Source organism: Vicia villosa, unplaced genomic scaffold (genome assembly GCF_029867415.1).
Source record: "Vicia villosa cultivar HV-30 ecotype Madison, WI unplaced genomic scaffold, Vvil1.0 ctg.000940F_1_1, whole genome shotgun sequence".
Taxonomy (NCBI): Eukaryota; Viridiplantae; Streptophyta; class Magnoliopsida; order Fabales; family Fabaceae; genus Vicia; species Vicia villosa.
In genome coordinates, this window is record NW_026705422.1 from 131,675 (window position 1) to 147,802 (window position 16,128).

Genomic DNA, 16,128 nt, shown 5'->3' on the forward strand with positions numbered 1-16,128 from the left:
TCTTTATTGGGATCTTTCTTGCTGACGAGACTATTCCACACTTCTCAGTTTTAGTTTTTGATTCTCCTCCTAGTGATCTCTTTTTCGCCAACACCTCCTTCATAAATTTCTTATACAAGGGCATGTGCTCAAGTGCTTCAAAGAATGGTAGATTTACCTCTAGCTTTTTGAACAATTTAGTGAACTTCTCAAAGTCTTTCTCTTTTGAATTCTTCTTTGTCACTCTGGAAGGGAAAGGTAGTTTGATCGCCGGTTCAGCCTTTTTCTTATTTTTTTTTTCAACTGGTTTAACCGGTGGTATCACAACTTCTGGCTCTTTTGGATTTTCTCTTATTTCCAAATCCACCTCTATTACCATGGGGTCATCTATTTCCTCTTTTTCTTTTTCCGATTCTGCCACTTTCTTACTTCTTGTAGTAACAGCATTAATCTTCTCTTGGTCTTTTGGATTTTTCACAGTTGCGCTCGGAAAAGCACCTTGTGTCTGTAGAGTGAGATGTTGTGCTATTTGACCCACTTGAACTTCTAGATTTTTGATCGAAGCTGTAGTGTTCCTGTGGTTGTTTCTGGTTTCTTCTTGAAACTGAAGGCATTGTCCAGCCAATCTCTCGATAGCCACTTCCCATCCCGCCTTCTGAGGGCCTTGTTGTTGGTTATCTTTCCAAGAAAAATTTGGATGATTCTTCCACCCTGGATTGTAGGTGTTAGAATACGGATTTTTTTGCCTCAGGAATTTGATTTCTTCAATCTGCTTGGGAGTAGCAACACAGTATACAGTTTGGTGAGGACCTTGGCAAATTTCACAAATTACAGGTTGAGCTTGTTGGACTTGAGCAACCTGTTGAGTACCTATATTCATAGCCTTTAATCTCTTTTCTACCTCTGCAGCTATAGCATCTTCAACCCGAATTTTTGAGGTTTCCAACTTCAGATCAATAACTCTTTCAGGTTTATTGGTACACCTGTCATACAACTCCAAATGCTCATTTGCAGCTATCGCTTCAATGATCTTGATAATTCCGGAGGCTGTTGTGAAATTTGTTGAGCCTCCAGCTGCTGTATCGATCAACTGCTTTGTTTTCATTTTGAGCCCATTCACAAATATCTGCATTTGGTCAGTTTTGTCCATGTTGTGAGTGGGACATGCCACTAGGGTCCTTTTGAATCTTTTTATAAGCATCTCCTAAGAGTTCACCCTCCTGTTGCTTGAAATTCAAAATATCATACCTCTTCCTTATAAAGACCGAGGCGGGAAAATACTCATTCAAGAAAGCCTTCTCCATCTCTTCCCATGACGTGATACTGCCTGCTGGAAGAGAATAGAACCATTCTTCTGCTTCTTCGGCCAAGGTGAACGGGAACATTCTCAGCTTCTTTGCCTCTTCAGTATGCCCTTCAATTTTTAAAGTCGTACTCATGGTAAGAAATCTCTGCAGGTGCTTGTTTGCATCTTCATTAACCTTCCCGGTGAAAGGTTTTCTTTCCAGCTGATTTATTGTGCTCGGATGCAATTAAAAATTTGCCACATTTACCGGTTGGTTGACAATTGTTAGTCTACCACCCGGTGTGTTCGTAGCACCATAGTCTCCGAGAAGTCTCTCAGGTGGAGGTGGATTCTCGCCCATAACTTCCTCTTCACTTTCAGAATCTGAATGAACTGTCACAACTTCTGGTTCAGATTCCAATTTCTCTTGACGAGCTTGTCTACGCCTTGCGTGCAAGGTTCTTTCAATTTCTGCGTCAAAAAGAAATTCAGCTGAGGCCTTACCTCGCATACACAGATTAGACAAATATTAGAATTAAAAAAAATAAAAAGTGCAGAAAATAAAATTTTAGTCGCAGAGCAACAAAATTCTAATTGAACTCAACTTAAACTCAATATTATGGCAGTCCCCGGCAACGGCGCCAAAAACTTGATCGGTAAAATAGCAAGTGCACTATTTTGCCTCTTGTAATAATAGGGAAAATTCCCCGAATATCGATCTCAGGGACTGCGCAGGAATGATAAGTTCAATTCAAAGTTCAATTAAACAAAAACTTCAATTTGGTTTTGTTTGGTTATTATCACTTAGCGAAAAGTAAAATAAGCAGTAAATGAAATTGACTTTTTAACAAGTATGAGTAACATGCTAGGGATAGTGGATGATTGACAATGTAACAACTCTGAAATCTCTATTGCAACAACTTATTTTCAATAATCAATTACCGATTCTTAAGGTTGTTTGATCCTAAGTCCTTAGTGAAAAAACCTTTGATCCTTCATCCTAAACCCTAAGTCCTTAGAGATTTACAATGAAATCAAGCAATTAAGTTATCAAGAATATCCGGTTACTATAAGGTAATCCTAGTCCTAGGTAATACAATTATAGCATATTCTCATGAAAGCATTATCAATGGTTGTCCAACCTAAACAATAATCATACATCAATTCCGATTTGTCCGAAAGGAAAAGCATTAGAAACATCAAGAGAATACATCAACAATGAAAAACATGATTGTTATTGCAATTGCAAACTCAGAGTCATTACAAAGTGAAATCAGAGCCACCCCCTAGCATTGGGGGATTTAGCTACTCATAGTAGTCAAAGAAAACATAATAATGAATAAAGACATTACAAGAAATTGGAGGAGATTGAATCTTCAATTGCTTACGTTCATGAAGATCTTCTTCTCTCCCAAATCCTTGCTTTCTCCAATCTTCTATTGTATTCTTTTCTCTAATATGTCAAAAGTCTCTTCTCTCTTGCCCTCAAGTTGTTTTTATAATCAATCTTTCATTTAGGTTGAAACCAAATGCCAAGAATACCCTTAATGATCCCATTTGAGTGAGGAAACTTATAAACATATATTCAGCCCGCGCTCATCAACACGGGCCGTGTTTCTGCACGCGGGTGCCCGTGTTGTTCTTCTGTCCCTTGGCTCAAAACACACTTTCCAGGCACTTTCTCACACGGGCCGTGTTTCTGCACGCGGGTGCCCGTGTTGTTCTTCTATCCCTTGGCTCAAAACACACTTTCCAGGCACTTTCTCACACGGGTCGTGTTTCTGCACGCGGGCGCCCGTGTAGATCCTCTGACTTTGGTTCAGACTTGCATTTCCAGCCACATTTCAACACGGGCCATGTTTCTGCACGCGGGCGCCCGTGTTGACCTCTGAAATCAGCTTTTCCGGCTTCTTTTCATCCACTCGTGCGCGCCACAAGTTCCTATGATTACACGCATCAACCTATAACACTAACACTACCAAACAAAGGCATAAAGAAGATCTTTTGACATAAACTTTAAACCAACTGCAATGCAATACTATAAATTAGTAAATATGATAAACTTAACTTAAAAAGCAATAAAACAACCGAATGTGTTACCGAGATGATAAATTTGTGCTGGATGAAAGACATAACTTACTAGAAATGGTGACGAATCAGTTGTTAAGAGAAGTGAAAGAATTTTGAGAAGATTATAAGCCTTCGACACAATTTGGCATGATTAATGATATCTGTCGAAGTCGCATTTGTAAGGGAAGATGTTAGACATGGACTTAGAAATATTTTCTAAGTTAAATGTTTAGTTCGACAAAGGGGATTACTTCGACGAAGAAGTTAAGTTTGAGTGAAGGTATAACTACTATTCGTCTTGATTCGTTGTACTTAGAGACACGTGGAGCTTCGGAGCAAGAGAGAAGCATGTTGAGCGCAACGTGGCATGCTCTGGTCGAAAGACCGTTGGAAACAGTTACTTCGAATTAGTGTGTTTATATATATATATATATATGGATCTTAATGTGTAGATTCAGTGTATTCATTTTGTACAAAATCTCAATAATTTACTCAAAGTATCTATGTGTGAGAAACGAGTCAGTCTGAGAATGTACGTATAAAAACATCATTTTTACATTCCTTTTTACAGTTTTCACATTTCTAGAACTTTACATTCTCGTCATTTACATTATTGTCATTTATCCTTCAATTTCCTTTACATTGTTTATTTTACAAGTTTCAATTGCTATTTTAAATAAGATTTGTGTAGATTAAATAAATTCCAAAACAAGAACTTAGTTCATGTCGAATTGTTCTTTACATTCTATGAGAATTTTTGGAATATAAAAGCACATGTTCTAGGATCAATCTAGTCGATTTTGTGAGTAACCAAAAGCTTTTTATTTTTGGAAGACTAACGCTTGTTTACTAATTTTCACGGTAAACAGTTTCTTAATCACATTTTTTTGCAAATTAAGTCCCTTTGCATCTTATTGAAGAATAGCATAATCATGTTCTTATTTTGTACCATAGCTTCAAACCAAACAAACATATATGTGATGACTTGATCTTAATATTCAATTTTGAATCCAAATCAAATTTCACTTGAAGCAAACCTAATCCCATGCAATCTTGATCCATAACTCAATTACTCAAGAAACTCCTCACAGAAAACCTTTAACACCATAATAAGAATGCCTAAATCTCTTGAGAAACCATTGATTGGTGACTAGAAAACCTTAGATGAAGGTGAGATTTGAGACATAGAAATAAGAATGCTCTTTGAAATAAAACCCTAATCTCATGATTGAATTTCCAATTCTCAATGCCTTACACCTTAAGCCACCGTTGATTAGAGAATAAGCCCACAACCCTGTGATTGATGAACTTACTTTCTTCTTTTCTTGCACTAACCAATGTCTTGTGATCCAAACAAAACAATGCTTCTTTTGATTGATCTTGATAAAACTCAATGATAATGAACCTTAAAAGACTCATCACATCCCTGTCCAAGTTCTTGAAAAGGAAACCAGTTGCATGCCTTGTAGTACAAGTAATGTATGGAAGATTAAGTTCAGAAAAGGTCCCATAATGATGGAGATGCAAAACCCTAGCTTAAGTCAATCTCAATTGAATATCTTAATCAAACCCAAGCACAAAAGATTGGAACCCTAATTCTTAATCCTTGAAGAAGGAAGCCTTGCAACTTATTGTTGGGGGGAGAATAATAGCCTTGTAGCTTGATGAAGAAGAAATCCATGATAACCATAGTTCAAAACCCTAATTCCATAATTCAATGCTCTTAGAAGAACAAGATGGATCAAACTTATTTGATGAAGAAGATTCAAAACCACTATGAAATCCCAGCTGGCATAACCATTGATCTTTGAACTAAAGTGCTTTATTAAATGAAATGAATGATATACATATGCTTTAAACGAAATATGCAAAAGATATGCAAAGTCTAAACCAGATAAAAATAAAATTAGAAGGACAAATTTTAGAGTGCAGCCCAAACCTAAATATATATATTTTTTTTAATTCTCTTGGACTTTGTTTCATATCACTATGTTTGCTTTTTGTTTTATTTATATTCATCAAGTTATCTTTGTATATTAATTCTTTTTATAGGAATATACTACTCTTTATAAAAAAAATTATTATGAAATAATTTTTAAAAAAATATGGATTTATTATTTTAATAAATAAATCAGATGCCTTTGTTGGAGGGTGTGACGTTTTTTTACCTCTACTATTTCTTTAAAAGGCAGAGTGAAAAAAAAAACATTATTACCAACTAGAGCAATGAACATGCATAATGAACAATAATGCAATTATTCTTCACCAAAAAACACTAACCCAATTACTACCTCCACCTCCAATAAAAGCCAACCCACTAAACCTAACAAAAACAAATCCCAAAAATTACCCCTAATTATTTTTAGAATTAAAGAGACCAACAACAATAACACTATTATTAATATACCTACCAATAAAGTAAAAAGACACATTACTATTTTTAATTCTATATCTCCTATCATATCATATCACTGACATAAACACGTCACACATACCTGTGGGACAAGAAAAGGTGGCAAGAAAAGTAAAACAACAACAAACAACAACATCAACAACTTGAGTTGAAAGAGAAAAAAAATAAATAAAAAAAGAAAACCCACTTGTACCAATTTAATTTGAAAAAATAAGCAAGAAATGTTTGATACGCTTTCTCTACTTGGCCTATATTCCTTTTCCATTATCAACCTCACAACTCATCACAAAACAGAATACACCTCAATTCTTCTCTCATCTTCTCGAAAATAAAAACCCTTAATTATCAATTTTCATTAGAAAATTTGTTTTATCATTATTATTATTATTATCATGGCTCAAAGAATAGAAAACGAAGAAACTGAATTCAAAGTACCTGAATCGATTTCTCTTTGCATCAACAACTGCGGCGTAATCGGTAATCCTTCAACGAACAATATGTGTCAAAATTGCTTCACCGCTTCAACCGCTACCACTTCTTCCACCGTCGGGATAACCGGAGCCGGTTTAACCGGGACCGGAATCGGACCTCAATCTTCCAGATCTGTTAGATCTCCGAAGAGATCTCTACCGGAGGAATCGTCAACGGTTGTTACGGATCGGAGTTCGTTAGATAAACCGATGGTTTCCGAGGCGAAGCGTGTTGTTAGCCGATGCTCCGGTTGCCGGAGGAAGGTAGGGTTGACCGGATTCCGATGCCGATGCGGTGATCTTTTCTGCTCTGAACATCGTTACTCCGATCGTCATGATTGTAGCTATGATTATAAAAGTGCTGGAAGAGAAGCTATTGCGAGGGAGAATCCGGTTATCAGAGCAGCGAAAATCGTTAAGGTTTGAAAATTCTGAAAATCTGAATCTGGAGAAGATGAAGAAGAAGATGAAGAAATGATTGAAAACGTGAAATTCTGGAATGAAGAAATGAAACTATTTGACCCGGTTCTTATCTTATTGACCGGGTTCGGGTCACACGTGTTTATTTTAATTTATTTTATTTACTTTTCCAGATTTTATTGTTATAAATAGGAGAAAATCGTTAACTTAAGATAGTTATTAAGAGAGGTTGTGTACTGTGTAACGTTACTGAAAAATGAAGAATCTGAATTTCTGTGTTTGATCATGCTTTGATCTTTTTTGTTTTCTTCTTTTTAATTTTTTTTCTTTTTTTGTTTGAAATGATAAATTAGTACTGTGGTTTTGATTATGTTTGTTTGTGTTAATTATGTATCGGATTGGTTTTAGTAAATAATACAAAATGGTCTTTGAAAGGAAATAGTAGGAAATTATGTATATTAGCCATCATTTAAAATATTAAACTAATTAAGTTAGTTTGTTTCTACTTTCTGTGAAGATAATTTTTGTGTGAAAATTGGGTATCTAATATTTTCAATTTGGATGGAACCGTAACGAGTAACATAGCAAAGCTCTCTACTAATATATTATTACTCCATGCCTAATAAAGTCCCGTGAGTTTTTTAAAATAAATAATAATAATAATAATAATAATAATAATAATATAATAATAATAATAATAATAATAATAATAATAATAATAATAATAATAATATTATGTTTAAGCAAAAATGCAACTTTTAATAGAAGAAAAGAAGGGGACCTAGCTAAAACCTCATACGAGAATGAGATAATACCAAATTTGTCTAACAAAAACAAAAGATATCTTGCAAGAACAATACCAAGAATGAAAATTGTTAAACCAAGTATAAGACTGAGATTGAGTGATGAAGCATGTGATGAAACCTATTCTAGCAAGGAAATCCGCAAGGAAACCAAAAATTTTATGGAAAGAGTGAGGGGAATATAATTTAGCATCTCATTCTAATTGTGCGGGAAATCAAAATATGATTATTTAAGACCTTGATCACCAAAATTCAATCGATTTTGAGCCAAAGTTTCTTTTAATTTCTCTCCCAAGCTTGTTCAATAGCGACCATGGCTCCTGTTAGCTTAGTGTTAGTTGGGAATTTCGACGGAGAAAATAAGACAAAGATTATTAGAGAGAAGGTGTTTCGAAGAGAGATATAAAATTCAGCTTATGAAGGATATTCAAAATATCAAGCATGTTGAAGAGGTTTTTATCTTGTCAAAATGTTAGCCGAAGAAGGTATCCTCAAAGGCGGAGATAAAGACTTAGAATAATTTGGAGCTTTTTAGAACAAGTTTCGACGGTCGCGTTGATTGAGTTTGGCGTCTCGAACGGAAAAAGATTGAAATTCGAATGATTGATCTTCTCCAAAAAGGACGCGTGGAAGTCTTAGAGATCGAGGAGCATGTAAACGAAAGACGTGGTATTCCAGTAGGAAAATGCCATTAGGGTCGAATCAGTATAATTTAGAATCTTAACGTTAGATTTTAGTGTGTTCAATCTGTACAAAAGACTCAATTATACTCAAAGTACCAAGTATATTGAGAAACGAGTGTTGAGAAATATATGTATGATTCACCTCCATTTAGTCGAATTTCCAGTTATTCCTGTTTTTACTTTGTCAAAAGTGTTGCAATTTCTTTTTACATTTTGAGTCGAAGCCTTTTGAATTTCTTATACTTTTCCTACACTTTTACTTTATCTTTTAAAGAAACCCTTTACTTACAAAACAACCAAACAATCAAAAGATATGTATCAAACAAACATAAAAAAATCTCAAAAGTCAGACTATGTCCTATGATCAATCTAGTCGATCCTGCGAATAACCAGTAACTTTTGTTTTTGGAGGACTAGCGCTTGTTTATCAATTTTCACGGTAAACACTTAGCAAAAAGAGCATTGTCATTGTTAATATAGTAAACAAAGCTACCAACATGTTCAGGCCTATAATTTCTAAATATTATAGCACAAGCAGATAAGAAGGAATGCCTTTAGTCATCCTGTCTGAGTTGCACTTCCACCAACCAAGAGGAGGAGGGTGCCAAAGAACCTCATTTAAAATCTTAGGCTCGGGAGGATGAATATTGATCTTGAAATATTTTAGAATTCAAAAGTTAAGCATAGATTAGTTAGAGACTTTATTAGTGTTGTTACTAGCAAGCAACACCTGGGCAAAAATTTGAGGATTCATGGCATTCCATCTTACATTGATTATGTTCACAATAGCATCAAATATAAAAATGTGAACTTGGGGGGACCAATTCAAATCCAACACTTTTTCGCATGAACTAAGGCTCGTGATAGGGAATTGAATATTGCACATATCAGTAAACCAATCCTATAAGTTGTAAGTAAAATTGTAATAAAAAAATCAAGTTATTGGATGTTTCACTATTGTTTTGGCAAAGAGAGCATATAGGATGCCCAACTAAGCCTTTCTTATTGAGATTGTCATCAGTAGGAAATCTATTTTGAGCCAATCTCCAGAGCAATAAGGATCTATAGAGTAATATTTGTTAATCAAGGAAACTTACTCCGCAAGGCACTGGGATAAGGTTTCTTAATGAATTGAAAAACATGTATCAAACTCAGCATGCCATTTACAGTTCATGTCCAAACCCTCTTGTCTTCATGTTACCAATAGGAAGTGTATTTTGAGTCAATCTCTAAAGCAATAAGGATCTCGAAAGGAATACTAGTTTATCAAGAAAACTTGCTCCACAAGGCACTAGGATAAGGTTTTTCAATGATTTGAAAAACATGTTTCAGACTCAAACTGCCATTTAAAGTACCTGTAAAAACCTTTTGTCTTTATAATCAACCAAAAGGAAATGGCAGTTGGATATGGTATTTAACAGGTGCTAGCTGGAATTTTTTGACATCCTCAAATTTCAGTATAAGAGATCAAATTTCAGTATAAGAGATTGAAGAAGCACTTAGTGGAATTTGGGCGGTTATGAAGGTGCTTTTCGACAGATGTGTTGGAGACAATTCAACATATGAGTGTTTCAACAAGGAAGGCGTTGAAGTTCTTGTGTTCGCAATAATGCTCGGAATTTAGTAGTTTTAAAACAACAAACAAATAGTTTGAAAAAGACGGATGAGATCTTCAGCAAAATCATTAACAAATATATTTTTTAATAATATATGATTTAAATTTTTTTATATTTAATTTTAAAAAAAATATAATTTATTAAATTTCACAACTGACATATTATTAATTTTAAATACAAAATAATTAAAAAATATAAATATTTAAAAATAGAGAAATTAATTATATAAATAAAATTAAATAGAAAAATTAAATTGCAACTGAATTTAAATTATTTTTTTATAATTTTTTTAAATCAACCGATATTAATAATAACTTTTCAGTTTATAATTTTAACGCGATAAATTTCGCAACTTTAAAAATAATTTTAAAATTTTAATGTAACACTGACAAAAATAAAAATAGAAGATAACTAAATAACATATTAAATTTGACTATTTAATTAAATTGACAATTGAGTTAATTAAATAATACTGACACTTCATAAATTTTATTTAAATTTAATTATCACAACAATTCATAAATTAATTTTAAAATATCTATCATATAAGAAAATAGATTGTTCTTGAAAAACCATTTTTACCCTTCTTTGCAATTTCACCTGACACGTGGATATGCTCTTCTACTTCCTTCCAATTTTCCACTTTTTGTTTCCTTCTTTTCCTACCTTTCCAAAACAACTTTTTCTACCTTTTCAAAACTTCTATTCTCCTCCACCACCGAATAATCTTCCTTGCTTCCTTACATTCTGTACTCATATTCTCTCTTTCTCAGTCTGCTATCTTCTTCTTCTCTCTCTCTCTCTCTCTCTCTCTCTCTCTCTCTCTCTCTCTCTCTCTCTCTCTCTCTCTCTCTCTCTCTCTCTCTCTCTCCTTCTTCATTCTTATTCCTCCCTCCGCTTCTTCTTCCTTCTCCATCTCCTTCATTGTTATTATTGAGTTTCAGACAAGTTCGATTTTGATTTTGATTTGATTTTTGTTGTTTCAGGTTTGGTGGTGTTGGCTCACGGGAAAGGGGGAAGTTTCGCCGACGGTGCGATTTCTGATGGCTCCATGTGCGGCGTCTCCATGTGGAAATGGACCCCGGGAAGCTGTTTACTATGTTTCATATTTTTTTCCCTTCATGAATTTTTTCATTTATTCAACATCTCTAAGATTGTTTTAATGGTTTTTGTTTGGTTCTGAAACTACGAACTTGACTTATCTAGGCATAAGGTGAGCATCTTCTTATTCAGATCTAGGTTTTTTGTTGCTATTAAATGGTGATGAAGAGGTTTTGGTGTTCTCATTTTAATTTTCAACCTTTTTTTTACAGTGGATTTCAGAGGTGTGATATTTCTATTTTTTGTCATATCTTTGACTCTATCTTTGACTTTCTACTCAGATCTACGAAATCATGACGGTGGCTATGGCGTTTCCGACGATAGGTGGTTTGACAGTGGTAGACTATAGTAGCGGCAACACGTTTTTTTACGGCGGGTGTGGTGGTGGTTGGATTCCAAATGGTTTCTATGTGACTCTTTTAAGTTTAGGTTTTGTTATTAAGTTCTTCACCCTTAAACCCTAAGTTTAGTTTTTTATAAGAAAACAATGTTAATAACATATTCTCTTTATTTGATCTGTTTAGTTTTTTATAAGAAAACAATGTTTACTTTTACGCAGGTCTTCAATGGTGAAGGTGATGACTATGAATTAAATGGTTGCTGTGTTTTCTCCCTATCTCAACTACATATTTGTATTTTCTCCTTCTCTCCACTTTGAATTTGTACTTTTTCAATTATTTTGTTGATTGAGTCACTCATTCATTCTCATGGAATGTTCATATTTCACCGTCATTGAATGATGATAGTCAAAGCTTTACTAATTACGATGGCAACTATCGAGTTAGAAAGGTCTAATTTATTCTATGTTTTGTTGGGTTTGCAGAGTAAGACAGTTTCTGTTCTTTGAGACTACTATTTGTGGTACATATTATGTTCGTAAGTTAGTTGTTTAATGGTGTCTACTGGTGTATGTGTATAATGAAATTTGTGGTAGAATTTATGTTCATGTTTGGGAATGGTTTGTTTTAGTATTGTAGCATCTTAAGGTTTAAACAGGCTGCCTGCAAAGTGTTTGATAAAAGTTTCAAACCAATAACTTTCTTAGTTTTTCTATTTCAGATTTGTGGTTGTTGATGTTTTATTGTTATGGTGTCTCGAATATCGCTGGAAAACACATCGATTGGTTTTTCACCTTCGACAAGGTTCTTCATTTCTAAACCAAAACCATTTTATCTGTGTCAAAACTAGCTTATTCTTTTAAATTTCATTTTTATGAGTATTTTTTAGGTTCTGTTGCCGGAGGAGATGTCAGGCCGTGTTAGAAACCACCCGGAATTGCATCAGATGATGGAAGTGGTTATGGATTTAGGACGGAAACCACTCGCCATGTTTCCTTTGCCAAATGAAGTTTTGTTTTTGTTTTTGTTTTCTGGTTTTTTGCAGGTGTTGAAGATGTTGGTATATCGATGTCGTCAAGCCTGTGTCGGCTATAACGGTGTTATACAGTAGTGGAAGGTGAGTATCTATATGAGATACCTTTTGTCATACTTTTGAAAAGACGTGTTTCACTCTCTTATTTATGGCCTACATAATTTCTACTGGTATCTCAAATGCTTAATATGCATGATTCTTATAATTTGCTACAATGCTGACTTATTATTACCTCACATTTCTAGATTGTAACATGCAAGCTAACCAATTTCAGCAATGCTTGTATATATGTGAGGTATGACCCTTGAAATGTGTTGCCTATTTGGAACTTTTTAGAACTAAGAAGTTATTGTATTTATGCAGCTACTCATAGAAACAAGATTTTGTAACAAATTTACACTGGTTGCAGAAGAAACTTTATGATATTTGATTTGTGTGCATGCTATTTTTGGTTTCATATGTGTTTCTATTTCAATACAAAGAATCCGACCTGGGAGTCTGTTACGTATGGGATCCTTCTCTGCATTGATTGTTCCTCTGTTCATAGAAGTCTTGGTGTTCACATCAGTGCGACCGTAGAGATGTGGCTGCAATGATGGATCTACACATTCACCTTTTCCTAATGAAGATGATTAGTTTTATCTTTGTTGCTTCTAAGTTTCAAATTTATAGTTAGCAAACTCACTGCATTTCTTTTTCCATGATATTTTAGGTTATTAGCCAAGGAACTACATATTCGAAAAAGGTGTGTTGAATGACTTGCTGGAATGGAAGTTGAAAATTCAGGGAGCCTAAATGGAAGCTGGAAATAGTTGTGCACTATTTTTGGAAATACATAACTAAGGTAATAAAAAACTTTGACTGTTTGAATATTGTCACACTTTCTTTATCAATTGATCCAATCATTGTTTGATAGCAAGGTTGATAACCTACTTTTGTTTTGCATCATCCAACATTGCATGAAGATTGAATAGTGTTGTCTTCTACTTTGCCAACAGTGAGACATTCAGCTTGGTCTGTAATCTTGTGACATATATGGAGAACAATCGAGCAGGAATCGCTGTTTATGGATTCATGCTTGACAGAACTTGGCTTCACTCCATTTTCGATATTTAATTGGCTCTGCCTTTGGCTACTTAACAGGACAATTGGTATTTAGAGACAAATGTAACTGCTATCGAATCTGTTAGGAATTCTATTTTTTCATATGCAGAATTCTGTTAGCAAATTTGGTGTGGTTTAATTTTCGTGTCGGTTTGGTTTTTGTTAAGTTGCAGGTCGGTTTATTAGCCGGGGGTTGGGATTGAAATATGCAGGTAAGACATTGACGGTTCTATGTCGAGGTGCACTGTTAGAGAAAGTTTGTGGCTAGGTTAGTTTTTAGTGCAAAGTTAATTCAGAACTGGTCTTTTTCCGTAGGTTTCGTGGACTAACAAGAATGACCAACTTTATTATTCTCTTTACTCCTTAGATTGACACTGTCCCTTATTTGTAGGTGGTTTCATGTGGTTTCATGTCTGCAAGGCCATATAATTTCAGGAAGGTAGGAACAAAGCTACCTAGAGGAGTATACGAATAATGAATCCGCTTACGGAATTCCGGAATTGCTGCTCATATGGTGGAGTTAAATGTCACCAAATAATTTATGTGATGGTCACACTAAATGTTTTTTGGAATTACGGAATTTCTGGACAGTTAAATATACAAACAACTTATCGCTTTTATTGTGATTATAGTATTTTTGCATTCACCAATGATAATTCTTTATTAGAATGTACAGGGCTGAAGCATTTAACATATATTCAATTTGACTGCTACCATATTGATCAAATAGAACCCAAGGGAAGCATATGTTATGAATACTCATGTTTTGGCTCTTTCTACAACTAGGACTGTAACTGTGAGAAAATTAATACTCATGTATAAATATACTACATCAAATGTTGATATCTCTATCTTTTTTTAATTACAAGTAGTGGTTTTTGCTTCATGAAATGCACTTTCATCAAGTTGCCCCACTGGTTTCCTTTAAGTCATCGATATCTATCTACCTCTAAGAGAAAATGATAGAGAAAAATCGTATTTAATTTAATATGTGATGTTTAAGGTGGAAAGAGATACAATATTTCTTATAATAGACAAATTATACGTTGAATATATTATTTATTCAATTGTTTAGGATGAGAGAGAAATTTTATTAAATTAAATTTTAATTTATTGATATTTAAAAAAATATAGTCTTTTTTGTCAAGCTGAATCATTTATTTGTTAATATTTATAATATAATTTTGGCTTAATTGCAACTTTGGTCCCCCTATTTTGTCTTTTTCTCGATTTTAGTCCACCCATTTTTAAAATCCCGATTTTAGTCCCCCTTTTGAGTTTTCAAGTAAAAAGAGACATGAATAGGGACTAATTTTGCAGGAAAAAGCAAAATAGAAGGACGAAAATTGCACAGAAAACTTAAAAAGAGGACTAAAATAGTGATTTTTAAAATAGATGATCAAAATCAAGAAAAAGACAAAATAGAAGGACTAAAGTTGCAATTAAGCCTATAATTTTTTAAAAATAAATCACCGTTTTAAAATGTTTTAATCCAGATTAACATATATATATTATTAAGGTTATGAGCAACGATAAAAAAATAAAGTGTAAGAGTTAATATTTTTCTGTTATTTTAATATAAATATTTGATGATTATAAATATTTATAACTTAACTATGTACATTCCACATATGCATTTGAGAATATTTTTGTGTACATGTGCCTCTTTCTTATGTGCAACAAGAATATTTTTGAGGGTTAAAAACAACTTATAAATGATAGATGATTAAATTCAAAATATTTAAGAATTGTATTTAAGTGAACCCACGAGTAACATATTAGTATAGTATAAATGCACGGGTAATCAGTAAGAAATATATTTCATTTTTATTTAATTTGCAGATTGTTTTTTAAATGGATGTTTAATATGGAGTGTTACATTATTTTTACGTGTACCAGACATTTTTTTATACATTCAATTTTTTTTGACGGGTACCAAAAAAATTTCTATACATTTAATTATTATTTTTTCACGGGTACCAGATATTTTTCAATATATCTTCCTCTACTCCTAATGAATTAATATATCTTCCTATCTTTTATTCTTATTTTCAAATATTATTTTCTTTTTTATATTAATAAGATTTCTCTTTAACTTTTCTCATACTTTTTTCATTCATATTTTTTTAGCTTCTATTTTTTATAACATTTTTTTAGCTTTTATTATTCACATATTTTATAACAAAATTATATTTTGTATTAAAAAATTTTATTGATCTAAGTGTTTTTACGGGTACCAGACATTTTTTTATACAATTTAATTTTTTTTACGGGTACCGGAAATTTTTTTATACTCAATTACTATTTTTTCACGGGTACCAGACATTTTTCAATATATCTTCCTCTACTCCTAATGAATTAATATATATTCTTATATTTTATTCTTATTTTCAAATAATATTTTCTTTTTTTATATTAATAAGATTTCTCTTTAATTTTTCTCATATTTTTTTCATTCATAATTTTTTTAGCTTATATTTTTTATTACATGTTTTTAGCTTTTATTATTCATATATTTTATAACAAAATTTTATTTTGTATTAAAAAAATCTTATTGACCTAAATGTTTTTATGGGTATCAGATATTTTTTATATATTTAATTATATTTTTACGGGTACCGGACATTTTTCTCTACATTCAATTATTATTTTTTCACGGGTACCAAACATTTTTCTATACAATCAATTATTATTTTTTTACGGGTACCAGACATTTTTCTATATATACATTCAATTATTATTTTTTAACGGGTACCATACATTTTTCTATTAAAAAATATACATCTAAAATAAATGCGCGTCGCGTACCAGAA

The 16,128-nt window shown here is 32.9% G+C and overlaps 2 protein-coding genes across 3 annotated transcripts; both read left to right on the forward strand.

Annotated features, from left to right (window-relative positions):
- Positions 1-5,979: 5,979 nt before the first annotated feature.
- On the forward strand, positions 5,980-6,923 carry LOC131632418 (zinc finger A20 and AN1 domain-containing stress-associated protein 5-like). The gene has a single exon (XM_058903160.1). The coding sequence runs from the start codon at positions 6,140-6,142 to the stop codon at positions 6,641-6,643; it is 504 nt and encodes a 167-aa protein (XP_058759143.1). The 5' UTR covers positions 5,980-6,139; the 3' UTR covers positions 6,644-6,923.
- A 3,691-nt stretch (positions 6,924-10,614) lies between these two features.
- LOC131632426 (uncharacterized) lies at positions 10,615-14,042 on the forward strand. Of its 2 annotated transcripts, none has more exons than XM_058903168.1 (5): positions 10,615-10,952; positions 11,122-11,242; positions 11,900-11,982; positions 12,068-13,055; positions 13,210-13,678. In XM_058903168.1, exons 2-4 carry the CDS (start codon positions 11,134-11,136, stop codon positions 12,287-12,289), a joined length of 414 nt encoding a protein of 137 aa, XP_058759151.1. In that variant the 5' UTR covers positions 10,615-10,952; positions 11,122-11,133; the 3' UTR covers positions 12,290-13,055; positions 13,210-13,678. The 2 variants fall into 2 exon arrangements, 1 of the variants encoding a protein (XP_058759151.1); XR_009293007.1 differs by lacking the exon at positions 10,615-10,952 and adding an exon at positions 13,707-14,042 and having other exon boundaries at positions 10,959-11,242; positions 13,210-13,583.
- The last annotated feature ends 2,086 nt before the right edge of the window (positions 14,043-16,128 follow it).